This window comes from Astatotilapia calliptera, chromosome 20 (genome assembly GCF_964374335.1).
Source record: "Astatotilapia calliptera chromosome 20, fAstCal68.1, whole genome shotgun sequence".
NCBI classification, from domain to species: Eukaryota; Metazoa; Chordata; class Actinopteri; order Cichliformes; family Cichlidae; genus Astatotilapia; species Astatotilapia calliptera.
Window position 1 is genome coordinate 17801714 of NC_137441.1, and position 19214 is coordinate 17820927.

At 44.4% G+C, this 19214-nt stretch overlaps 1 protein-coding gene across 1 annotated transcript; it reads left to right on the forward strand.

The window, feature by feature from the left end:
* Positions 1-443: 443 nt before the first annotated feature.
* On the forward strand, positions 444-18468 carry tpk2 (thiamin pyrophosphokinase 2). Its single transcript, XM_026153146.2, has 8 exons — positions 444-601; positions 683-924; positions 10985-11048; positions 11131-11261; positions 11378-11496; positions 17808-17940; positions 18051-18147; positions 18223-18468. Exons 1-8 carry the CDS (start codon positions 532-534, stop codon positions 18267-18269), a joined length of 903 nt encoding a protein of 300 aa, XP_026008931.2. The 5' UTR covers positions 444-531; the 3' UTR covers positions 18270-18468.
* The last annotated feature ends 746 nt before the right edge of the window (positions 18469-19214 follow it).

Below are 19214 nucleotides of genomic sequence, written 5' to 3' on the forward strand. Positions count from 1 at the left end.
GACAGAATCAAAAGCCAAAGTAAAAAAATAAGTTTTAAGACGTAATTTAAAAGACTGGATAGACTCGGCAGTGCGAATATGAACGGGGAGGTTAGTGGAAATAACAGTGACTTAGTAGTCATTATAATGTGTTTGCAAATTTGCAAATGTATGAAGATCATGGCTGCTCTCCTCGAAATAAGCTGCCTTTATAAGTTACAGTATCAGTATTGATATGCAGGCCCTGTATCGGATCACTACCAAAATTTGCAATATCATCGCATAGCACTAGTGGGGGGGAGACCTCATGATAAAATGATGGAGATGAGATGTGAATGGGCAAAAAAATAAAATAAAATAAGAATCTTTACTACAGTGACCTTTTTGTTGCCGTCATTTTTCCCGTTACCCAGCGGGTCAGTGGAAGTGCTGCCTGACAAGCAGATCTCAGGGAGAAATCTCACAACAGCAGCTGTATCGTGGGCATGCGCAGTAGAGTGGCTACAGTGCTAGCAGCTGAGTTGTGTGTGCAGTTATTTAAAGACATTTAAAATGGCTAGTTGTTCTTGGGCAGAAAACATACTCCAGCTCCTCCGTAAAATGAATAACTTTTATTTACCAGGTATGCGGGTGACAGTAAGAGAAAGGATGAAACGGATGAAGGCAGTTTGATAAGTAACCACGTCTATATTTCTCTCCACAGGTTCGTGTCGTTCAAGCTGCTTTCGTTTTGAGATTGAAGGAGCCCAGGTCGGCTGGATACCTCCTCACGTAGCTTCGCTTTTAGCACGCTATCCAGACGTGTTCAGTCCGCCACACCAGGGTGCAGTGACCCTCTGCCACGGCCTGGACTCGTACGAAAAGAGATCCGAGGCTGTGAGTCATGTACTGCAAGCTCTCAGACAGGAGCCCTCTTTAACCTGCCTTAAAGGATGGAGAGATGAGGTGAGGCGCGCAAGTCAAACGTGTCTTTGTGTGGTTTTTCACTGGAAGCATTACATACTCTTTACCCGTGGCCAACTGTATCACGAGTTGTAAAACCAAGCCTGACCCCCAGCCCTGTGCCAAAGTCAGAATTTACTAAAAACCTTTCAACTTTGCAAGCAACGTTCCCTCTAATTTTTCATGTGTCTGAGCGAACACACAAACTCCCTGAGCGGTCCCTTGGACCACTGTGAGCAACAGCAGACATGTCTACTGTGGTCACGCCAGCATCGAATCCATCCAAATTATATGGTTTATTAAAATAAGCAAATTACAGCATTTACATTTATGTTAGACTACTTTTAATTAACTGCTTTAGCCCACTTACACGGGCGCAGCCAGTCACTTACTGACTAACACTGCAAAACAGAATTGTTAAGTTTCAATTGTAATTTTTTTTTTGTGCGCAACGCAGATTTTTTGTGTGCAGAGACCGCGCCAGCAGTGCGCAATTGCGCACGCGCGCAGCTTAGAGGGAACATTGTTTGCAAGTGTGTCCTCACTGCAACATCTGAGACTCAAGTACGCGCAAATGTAGAGGAAGTAGTGTTTGTAGGAACTGAAGGGTTCCTACAAACCTTTGGCGTTGTGGATGGATTACACTGTCCTCTGTTTTGTGATACAATTTGTCCTGTTTTCTAAATCCAACATGAAAGTGAATTTTTTTAAAATTTTGTGACTCCAATTCCAGCTATAAAGTGTGTTTTGATTTCTAGGCCTATGCCCTACAATAAACACTGCTTTGAAAACGTTTTTGCCACCTTTCTTAGCATTAGTTTTTATGTGCCTAGGCCTAAGTGAAAGTGTGTGTGTGTGTGGGGGGGGGGGGAAGAGTCATATTTCTGTTCCACTAGTACCTACTTGGCTCCACTTGGCTCGACTCGGTTTTTTGGGTTTTCCATTGGGTAGTAGTTCCTTATTCCAGGTACTTTTTTACTATCTGTTGGGATTCCAAGTGAGCAGAGTCGATCCAAAAATGTGACATTGGTAGACTGCATTCCACCAATTGCCAGTCAGTGACATCACTCAGTGCTGTGGGGGGGCTCCCACGCAAATGCAAAGCAGAAGATGAAGCATCGCCAAACTAACTTCGTTCCAAGCCAAAGACAAGAAAATATGATGAACAGCCCCTGCTGACTTCAGCACATCCAAGGAGGAACAGTTCATTGATCTAACCTCTGATTCAACAAATAGGCTGCAGTTTAGGAGGCTGTGCGAAGATTTTCTTGTAAAACAAAGGAGCCTAGTGAAAAAAAAAGTTTGGGAACCACTGACTCAATGTCACATAAAAGCAAGTCCTTCACAAAAATCAAACCTGCCATTTTTGTAATTGGGGAAGTGTCTACGCAAAAACCAATACCTTAGACCAATCATGATATGCATATTTATTTGGTCTTGGTGACTGATGATAGCAGGAACCAGGCAGAACAACCTGAAATGAGAATGTGTACCAGGAGATCTGTGAGCTGATGGCTGCTCAGGGATACCAGAGGACGTACAAGAGCAATCTCAACAAAAACCTATCAAATATAAAAGCGATTGCAGGACCATCAAGGACCACCACAGTCAGAGTGGTTCGATTGGAAATGGTTCAATCAAATGGACTGCATCTGCAGGCACTGACCGGCAAGCAACAGGAGGAAGATTGGGCTTGACTCGGCTACAGCATTGTTGGAAACCATAATGAGGATGGTGAGTTCTTTATGGGTTAATGCGTCTTTTATGCTAATTATCCTCACTTTGAACTCACAAGAATATTTTAAAGGTAATACCATTGTCTCCTATATGCAGACAATAACCTAGATGGTTAACTATCAACTCTAACTCCAAGTAGTCACTTCCAAGAACAAAATATTTTTAGCTCCAAGTGCATTTCCACAATATTGTTTTTAAACTGGCTTTCATTAACCATCTCCCATTTCTGCCTTTCGCAAGAGGAAGAGGACCCACACCAAACCGGACCTGACAAGTGTACTTGAAGAGATGCATGCTCAGTGTCCTAAATCTGGCCCACCATGAACAGCACAATCGATTTGCTTCTCAGTGAGAGATGTAAGGCAATGGAGCAAGAAGCCATCTTCCAGAGGAAGGAGATTACAGAGTGCTACCTTCATCCAGGCATTCCTCTTTGTGCTGGGTGAGCTTGTACAGGCAATGAGTTGCCAGCATGAGTGACATTTTTACCCCTCAGCTATGAAAGGCTGATGTGGTATCGTCGTCACCCTGTTGGCGAGCGTGCAGCATGGACTCCTAATTTTGTAAATGTGATAACTCAAGAAGGAAGTCACGTAGGACATTTAAATTGAAACCATAGGTGCAACTACTAAAAATCGGGGACAGGTTTAAATCTCAGTGACCTTGACTTGAAAGGTCAGAGGTCAAGTTTTCTGAAAATCTTGTGAAAGCAATAACTCAAAAATGTAGGATTTTGAAATTAATACCATAGGTGTGGCTAGTAGGAGGCTGAGGGGTAGCACTGGCAGTCACCAGTATTTTTACATCATGAATGCAATAAATGTATATAGTTTAACTTTTCAGCCTTCATTTTGCACATTGTAAATCGTTTGGATTTTGCTGCTGACTATAATAAAGAATTCAGTGACCATTGTGTATGTGAGTTTTTTTTGTTTTGTTTTTTTTTTTGGGGGGGGGGGGGGGGTTGTCTGTTACAACACCAGTAGGAAAAAAGTATGAACCAAACAATTATCAGTGAAATTTTGGTGCAATGACAGCTCATTTGTAATAAAAAGTAACCAAAAGAAATAATCTTCTTCGCCAGGTAAAGTCATCACAAAAAACACTATATTATTGGATGCGCCAATGCAGAAGATATTGCACATTTTAGTTATTGCAACAGTATATCAAGAAACTGTGTCATACTGGTGTCGGCATTTCCTATAACTCTGTTAGTGTTTAATAGGATTTAACATAACACAAACAAGTTAAATGTATCTTTTAACATTTAATTTGTATCACTGAATCTTGGTCACCAGGAAAAATAAAACTTAGAAACAAAGATGGAGACAGAACACAACTTTATTGTCAAAATTCATAGTGACATTAAACAGGAGTACGTTTGTGGGGACATGACTAGGAAGGCAACGGCACCTTCCCTTCAGTCTGCTGAAAGCATTATCAATAACCAGCCATGCTCAAATGATTTTCTTTTTTAAATGTCCAGTGTCATGAAATGGTTTCAAGAACAAGCTTTGCAAGGGACAAGCTGTGTCTCCAAGGATGTAATAGCTACCACACAAATGTTCTTGATGTGAGCTGGTAAGAGGTTTTCCCAGCTAGCTAACTCCCACAGTGTGAACATATTGGTATGGTATTCAGTTATATTGGAAAACAACCTAATCCAAGTTGAGTCTAGTTGAGTTGACTCAAGATGAGTAGGTACTAGTGGAAAAGAGGTTCATTTGTCCTCTAAACCTAAGAACTGGTTGTGCTACCCTTGGCAATGAGAACTGCAGTGCAAACCATTTGTCATGACTTGCAAGTGTATTAGAACATTATCATGCTGTATGGGTTATACAGCAGGATCATGCACTTCAGTTTCAGAGTACTATATGATATAGCAAAATAGTATTTTTTTTATTTTTATTTTTTATATACACACACACACATGCAACGGCAAGGGGGGAACAGCCCACCTGAGATTGGGAACTGACCTGAAAAACAGGAACATTGCAAAGCTTGAAACCTGGACTCTCTGTAGCCGATTACCAAGACTACGTAAAATACCCTTTGAGGATCTACTAGGTGATGTGAATGCAGCACTATGGACCATACCTACTGCAACCATCACCGAAACTAACCAGCTGATCTACATCATGGCAGCAGTGATCAATGAGGTGCTTGGCTACAAGTAGAACAGCCACAAGGAGCAGTACAGTCCATGGAAAAGGAGGCTAAAGGCCAAGATCAAGGAAGCACGGAGGAAAGTTAGCCAACTATAGGAGCTGCAAAATGGTGCGATGAAGAAGGTGCCTAAGAAGTACAGCACGCTGTCTCTACCTGAGGCCTTGGAAACTACCAAGGAAAGACTGACAGCCTTGGCCAGCCGCTTTAAGAGGTACACCAGAAAGATAGAAGGCAGAACCATCCAAGGTATACAGAGACTGAGCAATACTGGAAGAGCATATGGGAGAAGGACACAACACATGACGGCAATGCTCAGTGGCTAGTGGATCTAAGAGCAAACCCCAGCAACCTCCCTGAACAGAGACCAGTAACCATTACAGTGGCAGACATCCAAGAAAAGGTCTCCAGTATGAAGAGTTGGACAGCACAAATGAACCAGCTGCTAGTGGATGAGAGACACCCAGAATGGTTAACCCCCAGAAGGAACCGGTTCCATCCATCTACCGGCCAATAACCTGCCTCAGTACCACATGGAAACTCCTGTCAAGCATCATAGCAGCTAAGACGAACAGACACATAGCTCGATAGCGGGGAACAGAAAGGGATTGGCAAGAGGAGGAGCCAAACGCGAGCTATTGGTAGACAGAGCAGTTGCCTGAGACTGCAAGACCAGGCTGACCAACTTATGCACTGTCTGGATTGATTACAAGAAGGCCTGTGGCTCGATGCCGCACACCTGGATCTTGGAATGCCTAGAACTATAAAAGGTCAACAGGATCCTAAGAGCCTTCATTCACTTGCTCAATGAATACCTCAGGCAGCAGAAACCCAAGAATGCAGAGAAAGAGGAGGCACCATTATGGAGGGACAGGCCTCTGCACGGTATGTACCACAGGCAGATAGAGGAAGTGGCTAACATCCAGAAATCCTACCAGTGGCTGGACAAAGCCGGACTGAAAGACAGCACAGATGCACTAATCATGGCAGCACAGGAACAAGCTCTGAGCACATAGAGGCTGGGGTCTACCACACCAGGCAAGACTCCAGATGCAGGTTGTGTAAAGATGCCCCTGAGACAATCCAGCACATAACAGCAGGGTGCAAGATGCTAGCCGGCATGGAGCACCATAACCAAGTGGCTGGCATAGTATACAGGAACATCTGTGCCGAGTATAACCTGGAAGTCCTCATTAGTGCCTCTGTGCTGTCTTCTAGTCCAGCTTTTTCAGCCACTGGTAGGATTTCTGGATATCAGCCACCTCCGCTATCTGCCAGTGGTACATACCGTGCAGGGGCCTGTCCTTCCATGATGGTTTCTCCTCTTCCTTTACTTTCTTGGGTTTCTGCTGCCTGAGGTATTCACTGAGCACGCAGTCAGGAAGATGGCCCCCTTCTTCCTGATGTATTTATGGATGTTCGTTGCCTCATCCTGGACTGTGGACACTCACTAGTCCCCGGCCTCCTTCCCTACGCTTAACATACAGCCCCAGGGTGCTGGACTTGGGGTGAAACCCTCCATGCATGGTCAGAAGTTTCCTGGTCTTGATGTCAGTGGCTCCTTTGGCCAGCTTATTAACCGAGCAGGGTGCCTGATCACGGGGTGTTGATAGCCTGGATCTTTTTCTTACCATTCAGTTGACTCCTCAGGACTTGCCTGACCCTCTGCAGGTACTCAGTGGTTGCAGCTTTCCTAGCGGCCTCTTCATGGTTCCCATTTACCTGTGGGATCCCCAGATACCTGTAGCTGTCCTCTATGTCTGCAATGTTGCCTTCTAGTAGTTCAATCCTGTCAGTTCTGGCTACCTTCCATTGTTATCATCAGACTACATTTCTCCAGTCTTAACAACATTCCGATGTCGTTCCTGTAGATAGATCCTGGTGGTGTGGATCAATGAATCAATGTCACGTTCACTCTTGGCATACAGCTTAATTTCATCCATGTAGAGGAGGTGGCAACAGCTCCATTCTGTAGCCAGTATCTGTAGCCAGTCTTGTTAACGGTGTCACTGAGGGGGTTCAGGCCTATGCAGAACAGCAGTAGATCCCGCACTTGATGTTAACTTGTGATATTGGCTTGAAGTTGGGCTCTAGTGTGAATATATATATATGTGTATATATATATATATATATATTAGGGGTGCAACGATACACAAAATTCACGGTTCGGTTCGGTTCGATACTTTGGTGTCACGGTTCGATATTTTTTCGATACAAAAAAATGTTCATGCATTTTTAATTTGTCATTTATTAAAATTATAAATATATATTTTAACTCAAAAGTACAGTTTTTAAATTTAACCCTAACCCTTGTGCGTGTTTTTTATTTTGACAGCGAATGCGCACCTGCGGACCACTTATGTGCAGCCCTGGTTATTTAGCTCATCATATTGCAGCCACAGAAATTCTTTTGTCCATGAAACCATAAAGCTGCACTTTCTTTTTGCCTTATAGTCTGATTTGTCATAACTTCTCCGTTTTGTGGTAAGCTTTTCTTTGGCTGTCACTTCTTCACCCTGACCTGTCTTATTTGGCTCAGCAGAACTGAAATGCTTTTACACACGCACTCACATAAGCTCAGCGATTCTCTGCGCGATCAACCTCTCACATGTTTAAGCTGCGGGAGATTTCACTTGTCATGTTTGCATAGTAAGCTAACGATTAATAAGACGATGTCAGAGGAATTGGTGCACAAATTATCATCACTCACAGATCAGTGCTGTCGCTCTCTATACACAGTTCGCACGATTGCAAAGTGAAAGCAAAAAAACAAGCGCAAATTCAAACGCGACTTCAATATGTCACATATTGACAGTGGCTCACCGATGCCAATGACATAATTACCCAGCTACATTTCTGAAAGAATGCAAAAGCATTGACATATATTTTTCCTACAATAGCCCGACGGGCAGGGAAGAGATAGATTTTGGTAGCCCGACTGAAAAAATCGCTAGCTCCAGGACGTTGGGCTAGCGATATTGCGAGCCCTGTATCTGATTGAGGAATCACTCATCTTTGGAAAAGAGAGTTTATTACAGAGAAATGGCTCTTTCCAAAATAAAAGCTATACTATCCGCTTCTTCTGGGCTATATTCTCAGCAGCATAAGGAGAATCATGTGCTAACAGCTGTCTAAATGACTCGGCTAAAGTTAGTAGCATGCTTGCTTTTTGTTGTCTGCTTCCACTTGTCTTTGCACTAGGATGATGTCGGCGTAAATGTGCAGTCATATTCGTTGTGTTCCCACTAGTGCTTTCAGGTTAATCTCGTTGAAATGACCTTAACGCCACAACACGGCAAATCTCCGTTAACGAGCTACCACCCATCGCTCCGTGCATGGGGCTAGACGGCCAACACGTTAACGAGCTAACTGCGCTAACACACTAGTTCACACCAATGCAATTGAGCATTGCATGGCACATCCAACATACTGTTTTACTTTAGTCCATGACTCGCTTACCTTCAGGGTCATATGTCACATGAAAACCAAAATAATTCCAAACGCCAGATCTGAATGAGGTTCAATTTGCCTGTTGCAAGGAGAGCTTAACTTCTGTCTCGCTAGCTTGCCCTGCGCTCTTCCTTCTGACTATGCTGTCTGTGTTGAACGCTCAGTGGATCTGCGCTGGACAGTGCAGCCTAGGCGGAGTAGTCAAACACAGATTCACTGAGCGCTCAACACAGACAGCATCGTCAGAAGGAAAATTGATAAAATAAATTACAAATGTTGTATTGTTCGATACATATGCATACCGAACCGAAAGCACTGTATCGAACGGTTCAATATCGATACGAATATCGTTGCACCCCTAATATATATATATATATATATATATATATATATACACATGCATATAGTGATTAGATTGCTCAGATAATAATAAAGTATAATAGTCCAGCCTAGAATTAATAAACATGAACACGCTTTTCAACATCACTCTGAGAAATGATGTTTCTAATTTTTTGCAATATCTTGCAAATAAAAAAAAAGCACTCCCACATATTTTATTAAAGTGCATGTTAAAGGACATGTGCTGGTCAAATTAGCTCCAAGATTTAGCACAGTGTTAATGAAGGCAAAGGTAATGCCTTAGCAGTATTTGATTAAAAACCCTGCTTATGAGGATTTAAGACCAAGTAGAAAAGCATCAGTTTGATCTGACTGTAGGAGAAGAAAATTACACAATTACACAATCACACAATTACACAAAAATTATACAATTACAAAATTACACAATTACACAATGGGATTATGTAAATGTATCTATTTAAATAATCCCACTAACTGCATGACTTTGACTGGTGGAAGAAGCCGGAGAACCTGGAGAGAACCCATGCAGACACAAGGAGAACATGCAAACTTCATTTTTTTTTTTTTTTTTTTTTTTGGCCTGTCCCGTTTGGCTCTTTTGCCATCAGAATTGTTGTCTAAAGGCAAAGAAAGATGCCCAACGGATTTACTTTACCAAACTGACCATCCCAGCCTTGCCGTAATGGTCCATTTGATTCACCTTTTATTGTTTATTTTATTTTCACTTACTGAATACGGGACAGACTTGACTGGGGGAAAGAAGGGGAGAAAGAAAGAGGGAAAGAGAAACAGCTGAGAAGAGGGACGGGGGAGAAGGGCAAAAGACAAAAACCAACAGAACGGGCAGAGAAAAAAAAATGCATATATCAATCACCTGGATCACCTGCTGAGAAAGAAAAAAGAAAGCAAGCAGAAGAGAACAAGAGTAATAGAATAAACAACATCACAATGATATATGGGAATATGACAGTAAATACTAAATGTTAAACATTATTGTGCAGCACATAAGATCAACAGAACACAGTGTGCTTTGAGGTAGGAGCCAAAAAGGGTGTAGTTTGTGGGTGTGATCACCCGTGTGTACACCTGTGAGCATGGACGCGCTTGTTTTTTGTTTTTTTAAAAGGTTCCTTCATGTAATAATCTGCTAGAGGGTGTGGGGGGGCCACAGCCCCGTCCTCCAGGGCGTGAAGCAGGTGTGGAGGAGATCAAAACTCCAGACATCCAGAGGCCCCCAGAACACAAGAGACCAAGGAAGACCAACAGAGGGGCAGCTGCGCCACTGTCCCGGAAAGAGCTGAGGAGAGTCCCAGATGAGGGCTCACTCAGCAGCCGCGGAGCAGAAGCCAGGGGGAGTTGCAGTGACGCGCCCGTGAGCTCCGCCGGCAGCCAGCTGCGCCTGAGTGACCGAGCCCCAGGCCGAGAGGCCGGGGGCACCCCACCTCCGAAGTGGCCCGAGCGAGCCCCAGGCTCCAGGCCCCGATAAGCGGCCGCCAAGGAGTGAGCCGGTGTGTACCTGGACGCCCATCCCCGGACACAAAGAACCACCAACGCACCGATGTCTGAGGGGGTCCGCCACTGGCAGGGGAAGTGGTGGTAGGGGGAGATAGGCCTCCAAACCTTGGAGGGCCTGAGATGTCCCCAGAGAGGTGGCGCCTGACACCCAACCTGACATATAGACACAGACATACAGGCACACACAGATACAAACATCCATTCCCACCCTCATGCTCTCATATGCACTTACTCCACACTCAACCAACGTGGAGACAGACATAAAGAGACGTTGTACACACGATCACACTCCCCAAGCGTACTCTACAAACCGGGTCTAGGTGCCCCCGCCCCTGGAGGGGGGAACTGCACCCAGACCCAGGTGGTGTTTCCCTTTTCCCTGCGGTGGGGGGAGGCAGACCGCCCCGACTCCGCAGCAGCAGGAAGGCTCCACACTCCAGACCGCAGTCGGACGGCCAACTCCTCCTCCTAGTCCTAGCCCCCCTGCTCCAGCAGGTCGCAGAGAACGGGGGTGAGAGAAGACTCCGAACCTCCCTCCACCCGCTCATTGCAAACTTCATAAAGAAAAGCCCCGCCAGATGGTGGAGTCAAGCCCAGCAGCTTCTTGCTGTGTGGCAAGAGTCCTAACCACCATGCTAACCAAATTGCATTGCATTACATTTTGGCTTTGGGTTCAGTTGTTTACTTCTCTGAATGGTTATAAGCAGGTGGAATGAAAAGGGCAAAGCAAGATAGTTTCACTGTCTTAAATATAGGTGGAAGGTGTGAAAAAATGTTCAAGGTTAAATCAACTTACATGTTCTCACTTATAACACTAAAACATCTGTTCTTTCAGAAATACAGTGTAATGCCCAGATTTTCAGACTGCCCTTTGATGTGGATGGAAAGAGCAGCTACAAGTAGGTTTTGGAGCACCGTCTCAGGCTTTTATATTATACCTGTGTTTGAGCTGTATGAGCAGACCATGCTGCTACACTGCAGGTCTCTTTGGGGTGAAGCGGTATGGAGTTCATATCAATGGCTACACTGTCAGTGACAGTCAGGAGGTTTGTATGTGGTTGGCACGGCGCTCCCACACCAAGCAGACGTACCCTGGGCTCCTGGATAACATGGTAAGAATAGACTGAAACACTGACATACGAGACAGTGTGATGAAAGCATTGGTGCAGCATCTCATGTCAAGCTATTCCACTTCAGTTTCTTCAGCGTATTGCTTGTATCCTCAAAGGCAGCAGGTGGGCTGGCTGCTGGTGTTGGCATCAAACACACTCTGGTCAAAGAGTGTCAGGAGGAAGCCTGTGTTCCAGCAGCCATAGCTAAGAAGGCTCGTCCAGTTGCAACAGTAAGGTGAGCTTGATACACTGCTAAGAAGAAGGGGGTTAAAGAACAACGCTAAGGGTAGTCTACACTTTGTTTTCTTACTGACATATCTCCCGAAAAGACTCCAACTAACAGTGATTACACAGTAACAGATCAAAAGGCAAAAACAGAGCCTCCAGATCCCCACATAATAAGGGGGATGGGGCTGTGGAGATATATATATATATATATAAAAACACCTAGCTCACCCTCTGCGGGCGGTTTATCCTTCAAGCTCGGGTCCTCTACCAGAGGCCTGGGAGCTTGATGGTCCTGCACAGTATCTTAGCTGTTCCCAGGACTGCGCTCTTCTGGACAGAGATCTCCGATGTTGTTCCCGGGATCTGGTGGAGCCACTCACCTAGCTTGGGAGTCACCGCACCTAGTGCTCCGATTACCCCTGGGACCACCGTTACCTTCACCTTCCACATCCTCTCGAGCTCTTCTCTGAGCCCTTGGTATTTCTCAAGTTTCTCGTGTTCCTTCTTTCTGATGTTGCTGTCATTCAGAACCGCTACATCGATCACTACGGCCGTCTTCTTCTGTTTGTCTACCACCACTATGTTTTGTGGTGGTTAGCCACCACCATTTTGTCCGTCTGTATCTGGAAGTCCCACAGGATCTTAGCTCGGTCATTCTCCACCACCTTTGGGGGCGTCTCCCATTTTGACCTCTGAACTTCCAGGCCATACTCGGCACAGATGTTTCTGTATACTATGCTGGCCACTTGGTTATGGCATTCCATGTATGCCCTGCCTGCTAGCATCTTGCACCCTGCTGTTATGTGCTGGATTATCTCAGGGGCATCTTTACACAGGGATGGGTACCGGTGGCACCGGTTCTGACATAAACGGTAGTAACCAGACCGAAAAGCAGCGCACATTTCGGTGCTTTATTTCGGTGCTTTTTTTTTTCCTGAGCTGTGATACACTTCTAGCCAATCATTTTACGTTTCCGAGGATAGTAGGCGGGGCCGGGTACGTACGTTCTGTTAGAGCAGAGCTACAGATTAAAAATGTCCAAGGCGAAGCGGTCAAAAGTCTGGCTGTACTTCACAGCAAAATAAGCAAACTCAGCAGCCTGCAACAAGTGCTTTAAGCTGATACTGTGATACTGTGCAAAGGAGGTAACACCTCAAATCCGATGAAACACCTGGCGACGCATAGCGTTTTTTTTAAAAAGCCCAGAAATGCGCCGTATTTTATAGCTTGCTGCGAGACCTCACACCGTGCACGTCGGGTGGGTTGCCAGTTATCGGACCCAGAGCAACATCCCCCAAAAACCCGAAGAATAGAGTCCTGGCCCCTAGCCCTGCCAGTGTAGCAGAAATGATGACGGATGATGATGCAGCAGCAGCCGTTCTTCTCTGCGTGAGTAGCTTCATGTTGTTTGTGTGTAATTTACGTTGAGTAGGCTAACCACGTTATTACATTAATGCATGTGAGGTGAACTAGCAAACATCATCATAGCTACATGCGGCTGTCTTCTTGTTTGATGGCAGATACTCCCTTCACCCTGGCCAAAAAGGCTAAAATGACCAAAGAAAAAGTGGGAAACAGTTAAACATGAGAGGTTTAGGACAAAGTTTGTGTTTTTTCCATTGATTAAGCACTGCTTCCAGCCAAGAGTGATGCCATATATGCCACATAGCTGCAGAAAAGGCACACATTGTTATCTTTTTACAAAAAAACCCAGCTGAACATGAGAGGTTTTTGGACAAAGTTTGTGTTCTCCATTCTTTAAGCACCGGTTCGAGCACCGTTTAAGCACCGGCACCGTTTCAAAAGTACTGATTTGGCACCGGTATCGGATAAAACCTAAACGATACCCATCCCTACCTCTATGTCTGCAATGTTGCCTTCTAGTAGTTCGATCCCCTCAGTTCTGACTACCTTCCCTCTCTTTGTTATCATCCGACTACACTTCTCCAGCCCGAATGACATCCCGATGTCATTGCTGTATATCCTGGTCGTGTGGATCAGTGAATCAACGTCTCGTTCACTCTTGGCGTACAGCTTGATGTCATCCATGTACAGGAGGTGGCTGACAACTGCTCCGTTCCATAGTCGGTATCCGTAGCCAGTCTTGTTAATGATCTCACTGAGGGGGGTTCAGGCCTATGCAGAACAGCAGTGGGGACAGAGCATCTCCTTGGTAGATCCCGCACTTGATGGTGACTTGTGCTATGGGCTTGGAGTTGGCCTCTAGTGTTGTACGCCACATCCCCATTGAGTTCCTGATGAAGGCTCTCAGGGTCCCATTGATCTTGTACAATTCTAGGCATTCCAGTATCCAGCTGTGGGGCATTGAGTCATAGGCCTTCTTGTAACCAACCAGGCAGTGCACAGGTTGGTGACCCTGGTCTTGCAGTCTCGGCTGACTGTTCTGTCTACCAGTAGCTGGTGTTTTGCGCCTCTGGTATTCTTGCCAATCCCTTTCTGTGCCCCGCTCATGTATTGACCCATGTGCCTGTTCATCTTAGCCGATATGATGCTTGACAGGAGCTTCCATGTAGTACTGAGGCAGGTTATTGGTCGGTAGTTGGATGGGACCCATCCCTTCTTGGGGTCCTTGAGGATCAGGACCGTCCGACCTTTGGTTAGCCATTCCGGGTGTCTCTCGTCAACTAGCAGCTGGTTCATATGTGCTGCCAGATGCTCGTGGAGTGCAGTCAGCTTCTTCAGCCAGTAGGCGTGAACCATGTCGGGGCCTGGTGCTGTCCAACTCTTCATACTAGAGACCCTCGCTTGGATGTCTGCCACCGTGATGGTTACTGGACCCTGTTCAGGGAGGTTGCTATGGTCTGCCCTCAGATCCACTAGCCACTGAGCATTGCTGTTATGGGTTGTGTCCTTCTCCCATATGCTCTTCCAGTATTGCTCCGTCTCCAGCCTTGGTGGTGCTGTTCTCTTATTGTTCCCTTGCCACTGAGAGTACACCTTTGCTAGTTCTGTGGAGAACAGCTGGTTTATTCTCCTGCCTTCTATCTCTTGTGTACCTCCTCAAGCAGCTGGCCAAGGCTGTGAATCTTTGCTTGGCAGTTTCCAAGGCCTCAGGTATGGACAGCTTGCTGTACTTTTTTTATGCACCTTCTTTGTCGCACCTTTCTGCAATTCTGTTAGTTGGCTAACCTCCCTCCATGCTAATTTGATCTTGCCCTCTAGCCTCCTTCTCCATGGAGGGTACTGCCCCTTGTGGCTGTTCAACTTGTAGCCAAGCATCTCACTGATCACTGCTGCCGTATTGTAGATCAGCTTGTTAGTGTCGGTAAGCGTGGCTGTAGGTATCATCCGTAGTGCTGCATTAACATCATCTAGCAGACCTTCTGAGGGTACTTCACGTAATCTTGGTAACCGGCTACGGGGGATCCATGTTTCAAGCTTGGCCATGATCCTATCTTTCAGGTCAGTTCCTCTCGCACTCAACGATCCTTCTCCTATCGCACTTGGGGCTTTGTACCCAATCTCCCCCCTGACCTGGCGTCCTGGCTCCCCCTTGCCGTAGCATTTATGTTGTACCTCGTCAATCTCTAGCTGTGAGAGTAGTCCCTTCTTTCGAATGTTGGAACACTGAGCTACTAGTTGTTTCGCCGTCATTGTGGATGTTGGGTATCGAAGAATCCATAGGTCCCTCATCCTATTCATGTAACCAATTCCGCCAGGGTTACTTGCGTAGTAGCATTCCAACAACGCCCTGTTTTCGTCTCTAGTAGCCCGCTTCTCGTCAGGGTGCCCTGGTTCCTCAACACCTGACGCGGACCTCGTTGATCCGGGCGACGACCGAGCCGGCATGCCTTCATATTTATGTGTCTCGCTCATGTCTGCAGTAGGCTCACTTAGCATATGGGGTCTAGCCTTAGGACCCTTACTGGATACAGACGCCCCAGGCGGGGATCGAACTTGCGATCCTCTGCTCCTATATATATTAGGGGTGCAACGATATTCATATCGATATTGAACCGTTCGATACAGTGCTTTCGGTTCGGTACGCATATGTATCGAACAATATAACATTTGTAATTTATTTTATCAACTTTCCTTCTGACGATGCTGTCTGTGTTGAGCGCTCAGTGAATCTGCGGTCGACTACTCCGCCTAGGCTGCACTGTCGAGCGCAGATCCACTGAGCGCTCAACACAGACAGCATAGTCAGAAGGAAGAGCGCAGGGCAAGCTAGCAAGACAGAAGTTAAGCTCTCCTTGCAACATGGACCTCCCCCACCCTCATTCAGATCTGGCGTTTGGAATTATTTTGGTTTTCATGTGACGTATGACCCTGAAGGTAAGCGAGTCATGGACTAAAGTAAAACAGTATGTTGGATGTGCCATGCAATGCTCAATTACATTGGTGTGAACTAGTGTGTTAGCGCAGTTAGCTCGTTAACGTGTTGGCCGTCTAGCCCCATGCACGGGGCGATCGGCGGTAGCTCGTTAACGGAGATTTGCCGTGTTGTGGCGTTAAGGTCATTTCAACGAGATTAACCTGAAAGCACTAGTGGGAACACAACGAATATGACTGCACATTTACGCCGACATCATCCTAGTGCAAAGACAAAAACAACAAGCAAGCATGCTACTAACTTTAGCCGAGTCATTTAGACAGCTGTTAGCACATGATTCTCCTTATGCTGCTGAGAATATAGCCCAGAAGAAGCGGATAGTATAGCTTTTATTTTGGAAAGAGCCATTTCTCTGTAATAAACTCTCTTTTCCAAAGATGAGTGATTCCTCAATCAGATACAGGGCTCGCAATATCGCTAGCCCGACGTCCTGGGGCTAGCAATTTTTTCAGTCGGGCTACCAAAATCTATCTCTTCCCTGCCCGTCGGGCTATTGTAGGAAGGAAAAATATATGTCAATGCTTTTGCATTCTTTCAGAAATGTAGCTGGGTATTTATGTCATTGGCATCGGTGAGCCACTGTCAATATGTGACATATTGAAATCGCGTTTGAATTTGCGCTTGTTTTTTTGCTTTCACTTTGCAATCGTGCGAACTGTGTATAGAGAGCGACAGCACTGATCTGTGAGTGATGATAATTTGTGCACCAATTCCTCTGACATCGTCTTATTAATCGTTAGCTTACTATGCAAACATGACAAGTGAAATCTCCCGCAGCTTAAACATGTGAGAGGTTGATCGCGCAGAGAATCGCTGAGCTTATGTGAGTGCGTGTGTAAAAGCAGCAGGATATATATTTTAGTTCTGCTGAGCCAAATAAGACAGGTCAGGGTGAAGAAGTGACAGCCAAAGAAAAGCTTACCACAAAACGGAGAAGTTATGACAAATCAGACTATAAGGCAAAAAGAAAGTGCAGCTTTATGGTTTCATGGACAAAAGAATTTCTGTGGCTGCAATATGATGAGCTAAATAACCAGGGCTGCACATAAGTGGTCCGCAGGTGCGCATTCGCTGTCAAAATAAAAAACACGCACAAGGGTTAGGGTTAAATTTAAAAACTGTACTTTTGAGTTAAAATATATATTTATAATTTTAATAAATGACAAATTAAAAAGGCATGAACATTTTTTTTGTATCGAAAAAATATCGAACCGTGACACCAAAGTATCGAACCGAACCGTGAATTTTGTGTATCGTTGCACCCCTAATATATATATATATATATATATACATATATATATATATATATATATATATATATATATATATATATATATACATACATACATACATACATACATACATATATGTATGTATACAAAATGTGGAAGTTGAATTTGTTATTTTTATCAGTATATTTGTTGCTGGACAGTAACAGGAGTCACTGTGGAAAAGGCTCATTCCGCTGTGATGTACCACAGAAAACCATCAAACAGCTTCTGTCTATAAAACCAGAACTATTTTTATTTGCAATATCTTTTTACATTTCTACATTGTATTTTTGATTGTTGATTGTTTGATTGTGATCTACAGATCTGTCACTTCAAAGCCTGCGCAGCTGCTTAGAACCTCTCAGCAGCTGCAGCTCGATCGTGTTGCTATAACAGGCAGAACAAACACAAGTCTGTGAACACTGTTTTTGCATTAATTAGAATAGTGTGATAAAAATGAATTAAATACTGGGTATAATAAAACATGCGTTTTAGTAGTCAGAATGGTAGAAGGGCACCGGTACTGGTGTTGATATACTGCAGCTTTGGTGTGGCTGGATCACAGCCTCACAGTGACACCTCTGGAAGAACCTCCTGTTCTGGAGAATCATTGCTTTATGAAACAGTTAGTTACATAATTGGATTTTCAAAGAGACAATTTAGCTGCCTTTGTTTTATTTTATTTTCAAGCTACACATATGAGGATGAAGAGGGTGTGTTTCCAGAAAGCCAGTTTGTCTTTGATTTGGAACTTCCTTTGGAGTTTAAGCCCATAATAGGGGATGGAGAGGTGCAGGAGTTTTACCTCCTCCCCATAGATAAGGTTAGTGTTTTTCTCATACTATAATTTGGGAATTCAGCTTCTAGGAGCCAGTACTGCATGGGTTGAGATATAGATGACACAAAGATATAAAATATAGCATCTTGTTTCAGGTGAAGGAACTGCTGGTCACTGATGACTTCAAACCCAACTCTGCCATGGTAGTCTTGGACTTTCTCATAAGACACTCGTACATTGACCCTGACACAGGTTTGTGGGTGTTTGCAAAATGTCCAGTCAAAAAACCAGCTCACTGCCTTAGTTCTCTTTTTGTTATCATTTCAGAGCCGTACTATCAGGACTTTGTGACAGGACTCCACCAGATATTATAGAACGAAGATGAAGATTACTCACTGTGCCTGAGGCACCATATGTCATGTGGTGCCAACATTGTTGTTCACATTTACAGTTGCAAGAAACATCATAAAAATGTGAACTTTTCTTTAGTGTTTCTTCAGAAACACTAAAGAAAAGTCATACACTTTATTGTACAACATGTTAATATTAAATATAGTGAGTTATTATATTTCACAGGTGTTTTTCATGCAGTTTTGTTCAGTGGGTTCAGCCTGATAACTGCAGGTGAGTGGTTCAGAGGATGGCTGAACCACATGAGTGCTGGATCTAAGAATGACATGTAAGAGTTATCATGCACAACACTTTGCAGGTGTCATGCAGACCTCAGAGTAAATATGCTCTATATTATCTATAGTCATAGTACGACCTTTTAAGTTCAAAGTGCAATTTCAGTTTCTGCACTTCCACCCATTAAATGCAGTAATCATACTTGATTCAAATCTAGTCATCTCCTTATATACTGCAAGTCTATAGGATAAAAATGTAGAGAAGAAAAATATGTTATGTTATTCTTTTGAGTATGTAGAGCTCAAAGAGAAGATAAGCAACCTCATTAGAGTAAAGCACACATGGATATTTGCTGTGTAGGCGGGTGGTTTGTGGGATCCAGCACTGGTCACATAAACCTGACAGAGCGTGGAGCTGTGTTTGGTACAGCTGAAAAACTGTTTACACAGTGATATATACGACAATATACACATATAACACTCCAAAAGAAGAATGTTTTGAGATTCCGCACAGCAATAAAGTGGAACTTGCGAGTTCATCTTTATTTATTGGTGCTTTCTGTTGTAAAATCTTAACGAGTGTTCACTGGACCAGTCTTCATCACAGGTTTTTCTACAGTTGCTCGTGACACTTGCACAGTAACGAAGAACAACTTTGGACCAGTCCTTCTGCGAGGTGTTTCAGTTCATCAA

What these genes read in the sequence shown, in the direction of transcription:
- tpk2 (XM_026153146.2), top strand. Translation starts at nt 532, where the DNA reads ATGGCTAGTTGTTCTTGGGCAGAAAACATACTCCAGCTCCTCCGTAAA. An exon ending in CTGGGCTCCTGGATAACATG is followed by an intron (nt 11,262 to 11,377) that starts GTAAGAATAGAC and finishes GTATCCTCAAAG; the next exon opens with GCAGCAGGTGGGCTGGCTGC. An exon ending in GTACATTGACCCTGACACAG is followed by an intron (nt 18,148 to 18,222) that starts GTTTGTGGGTGT and finishes TTATCATTTCAG; the next exon opens with AGCCGTACTATCAGGACTTT.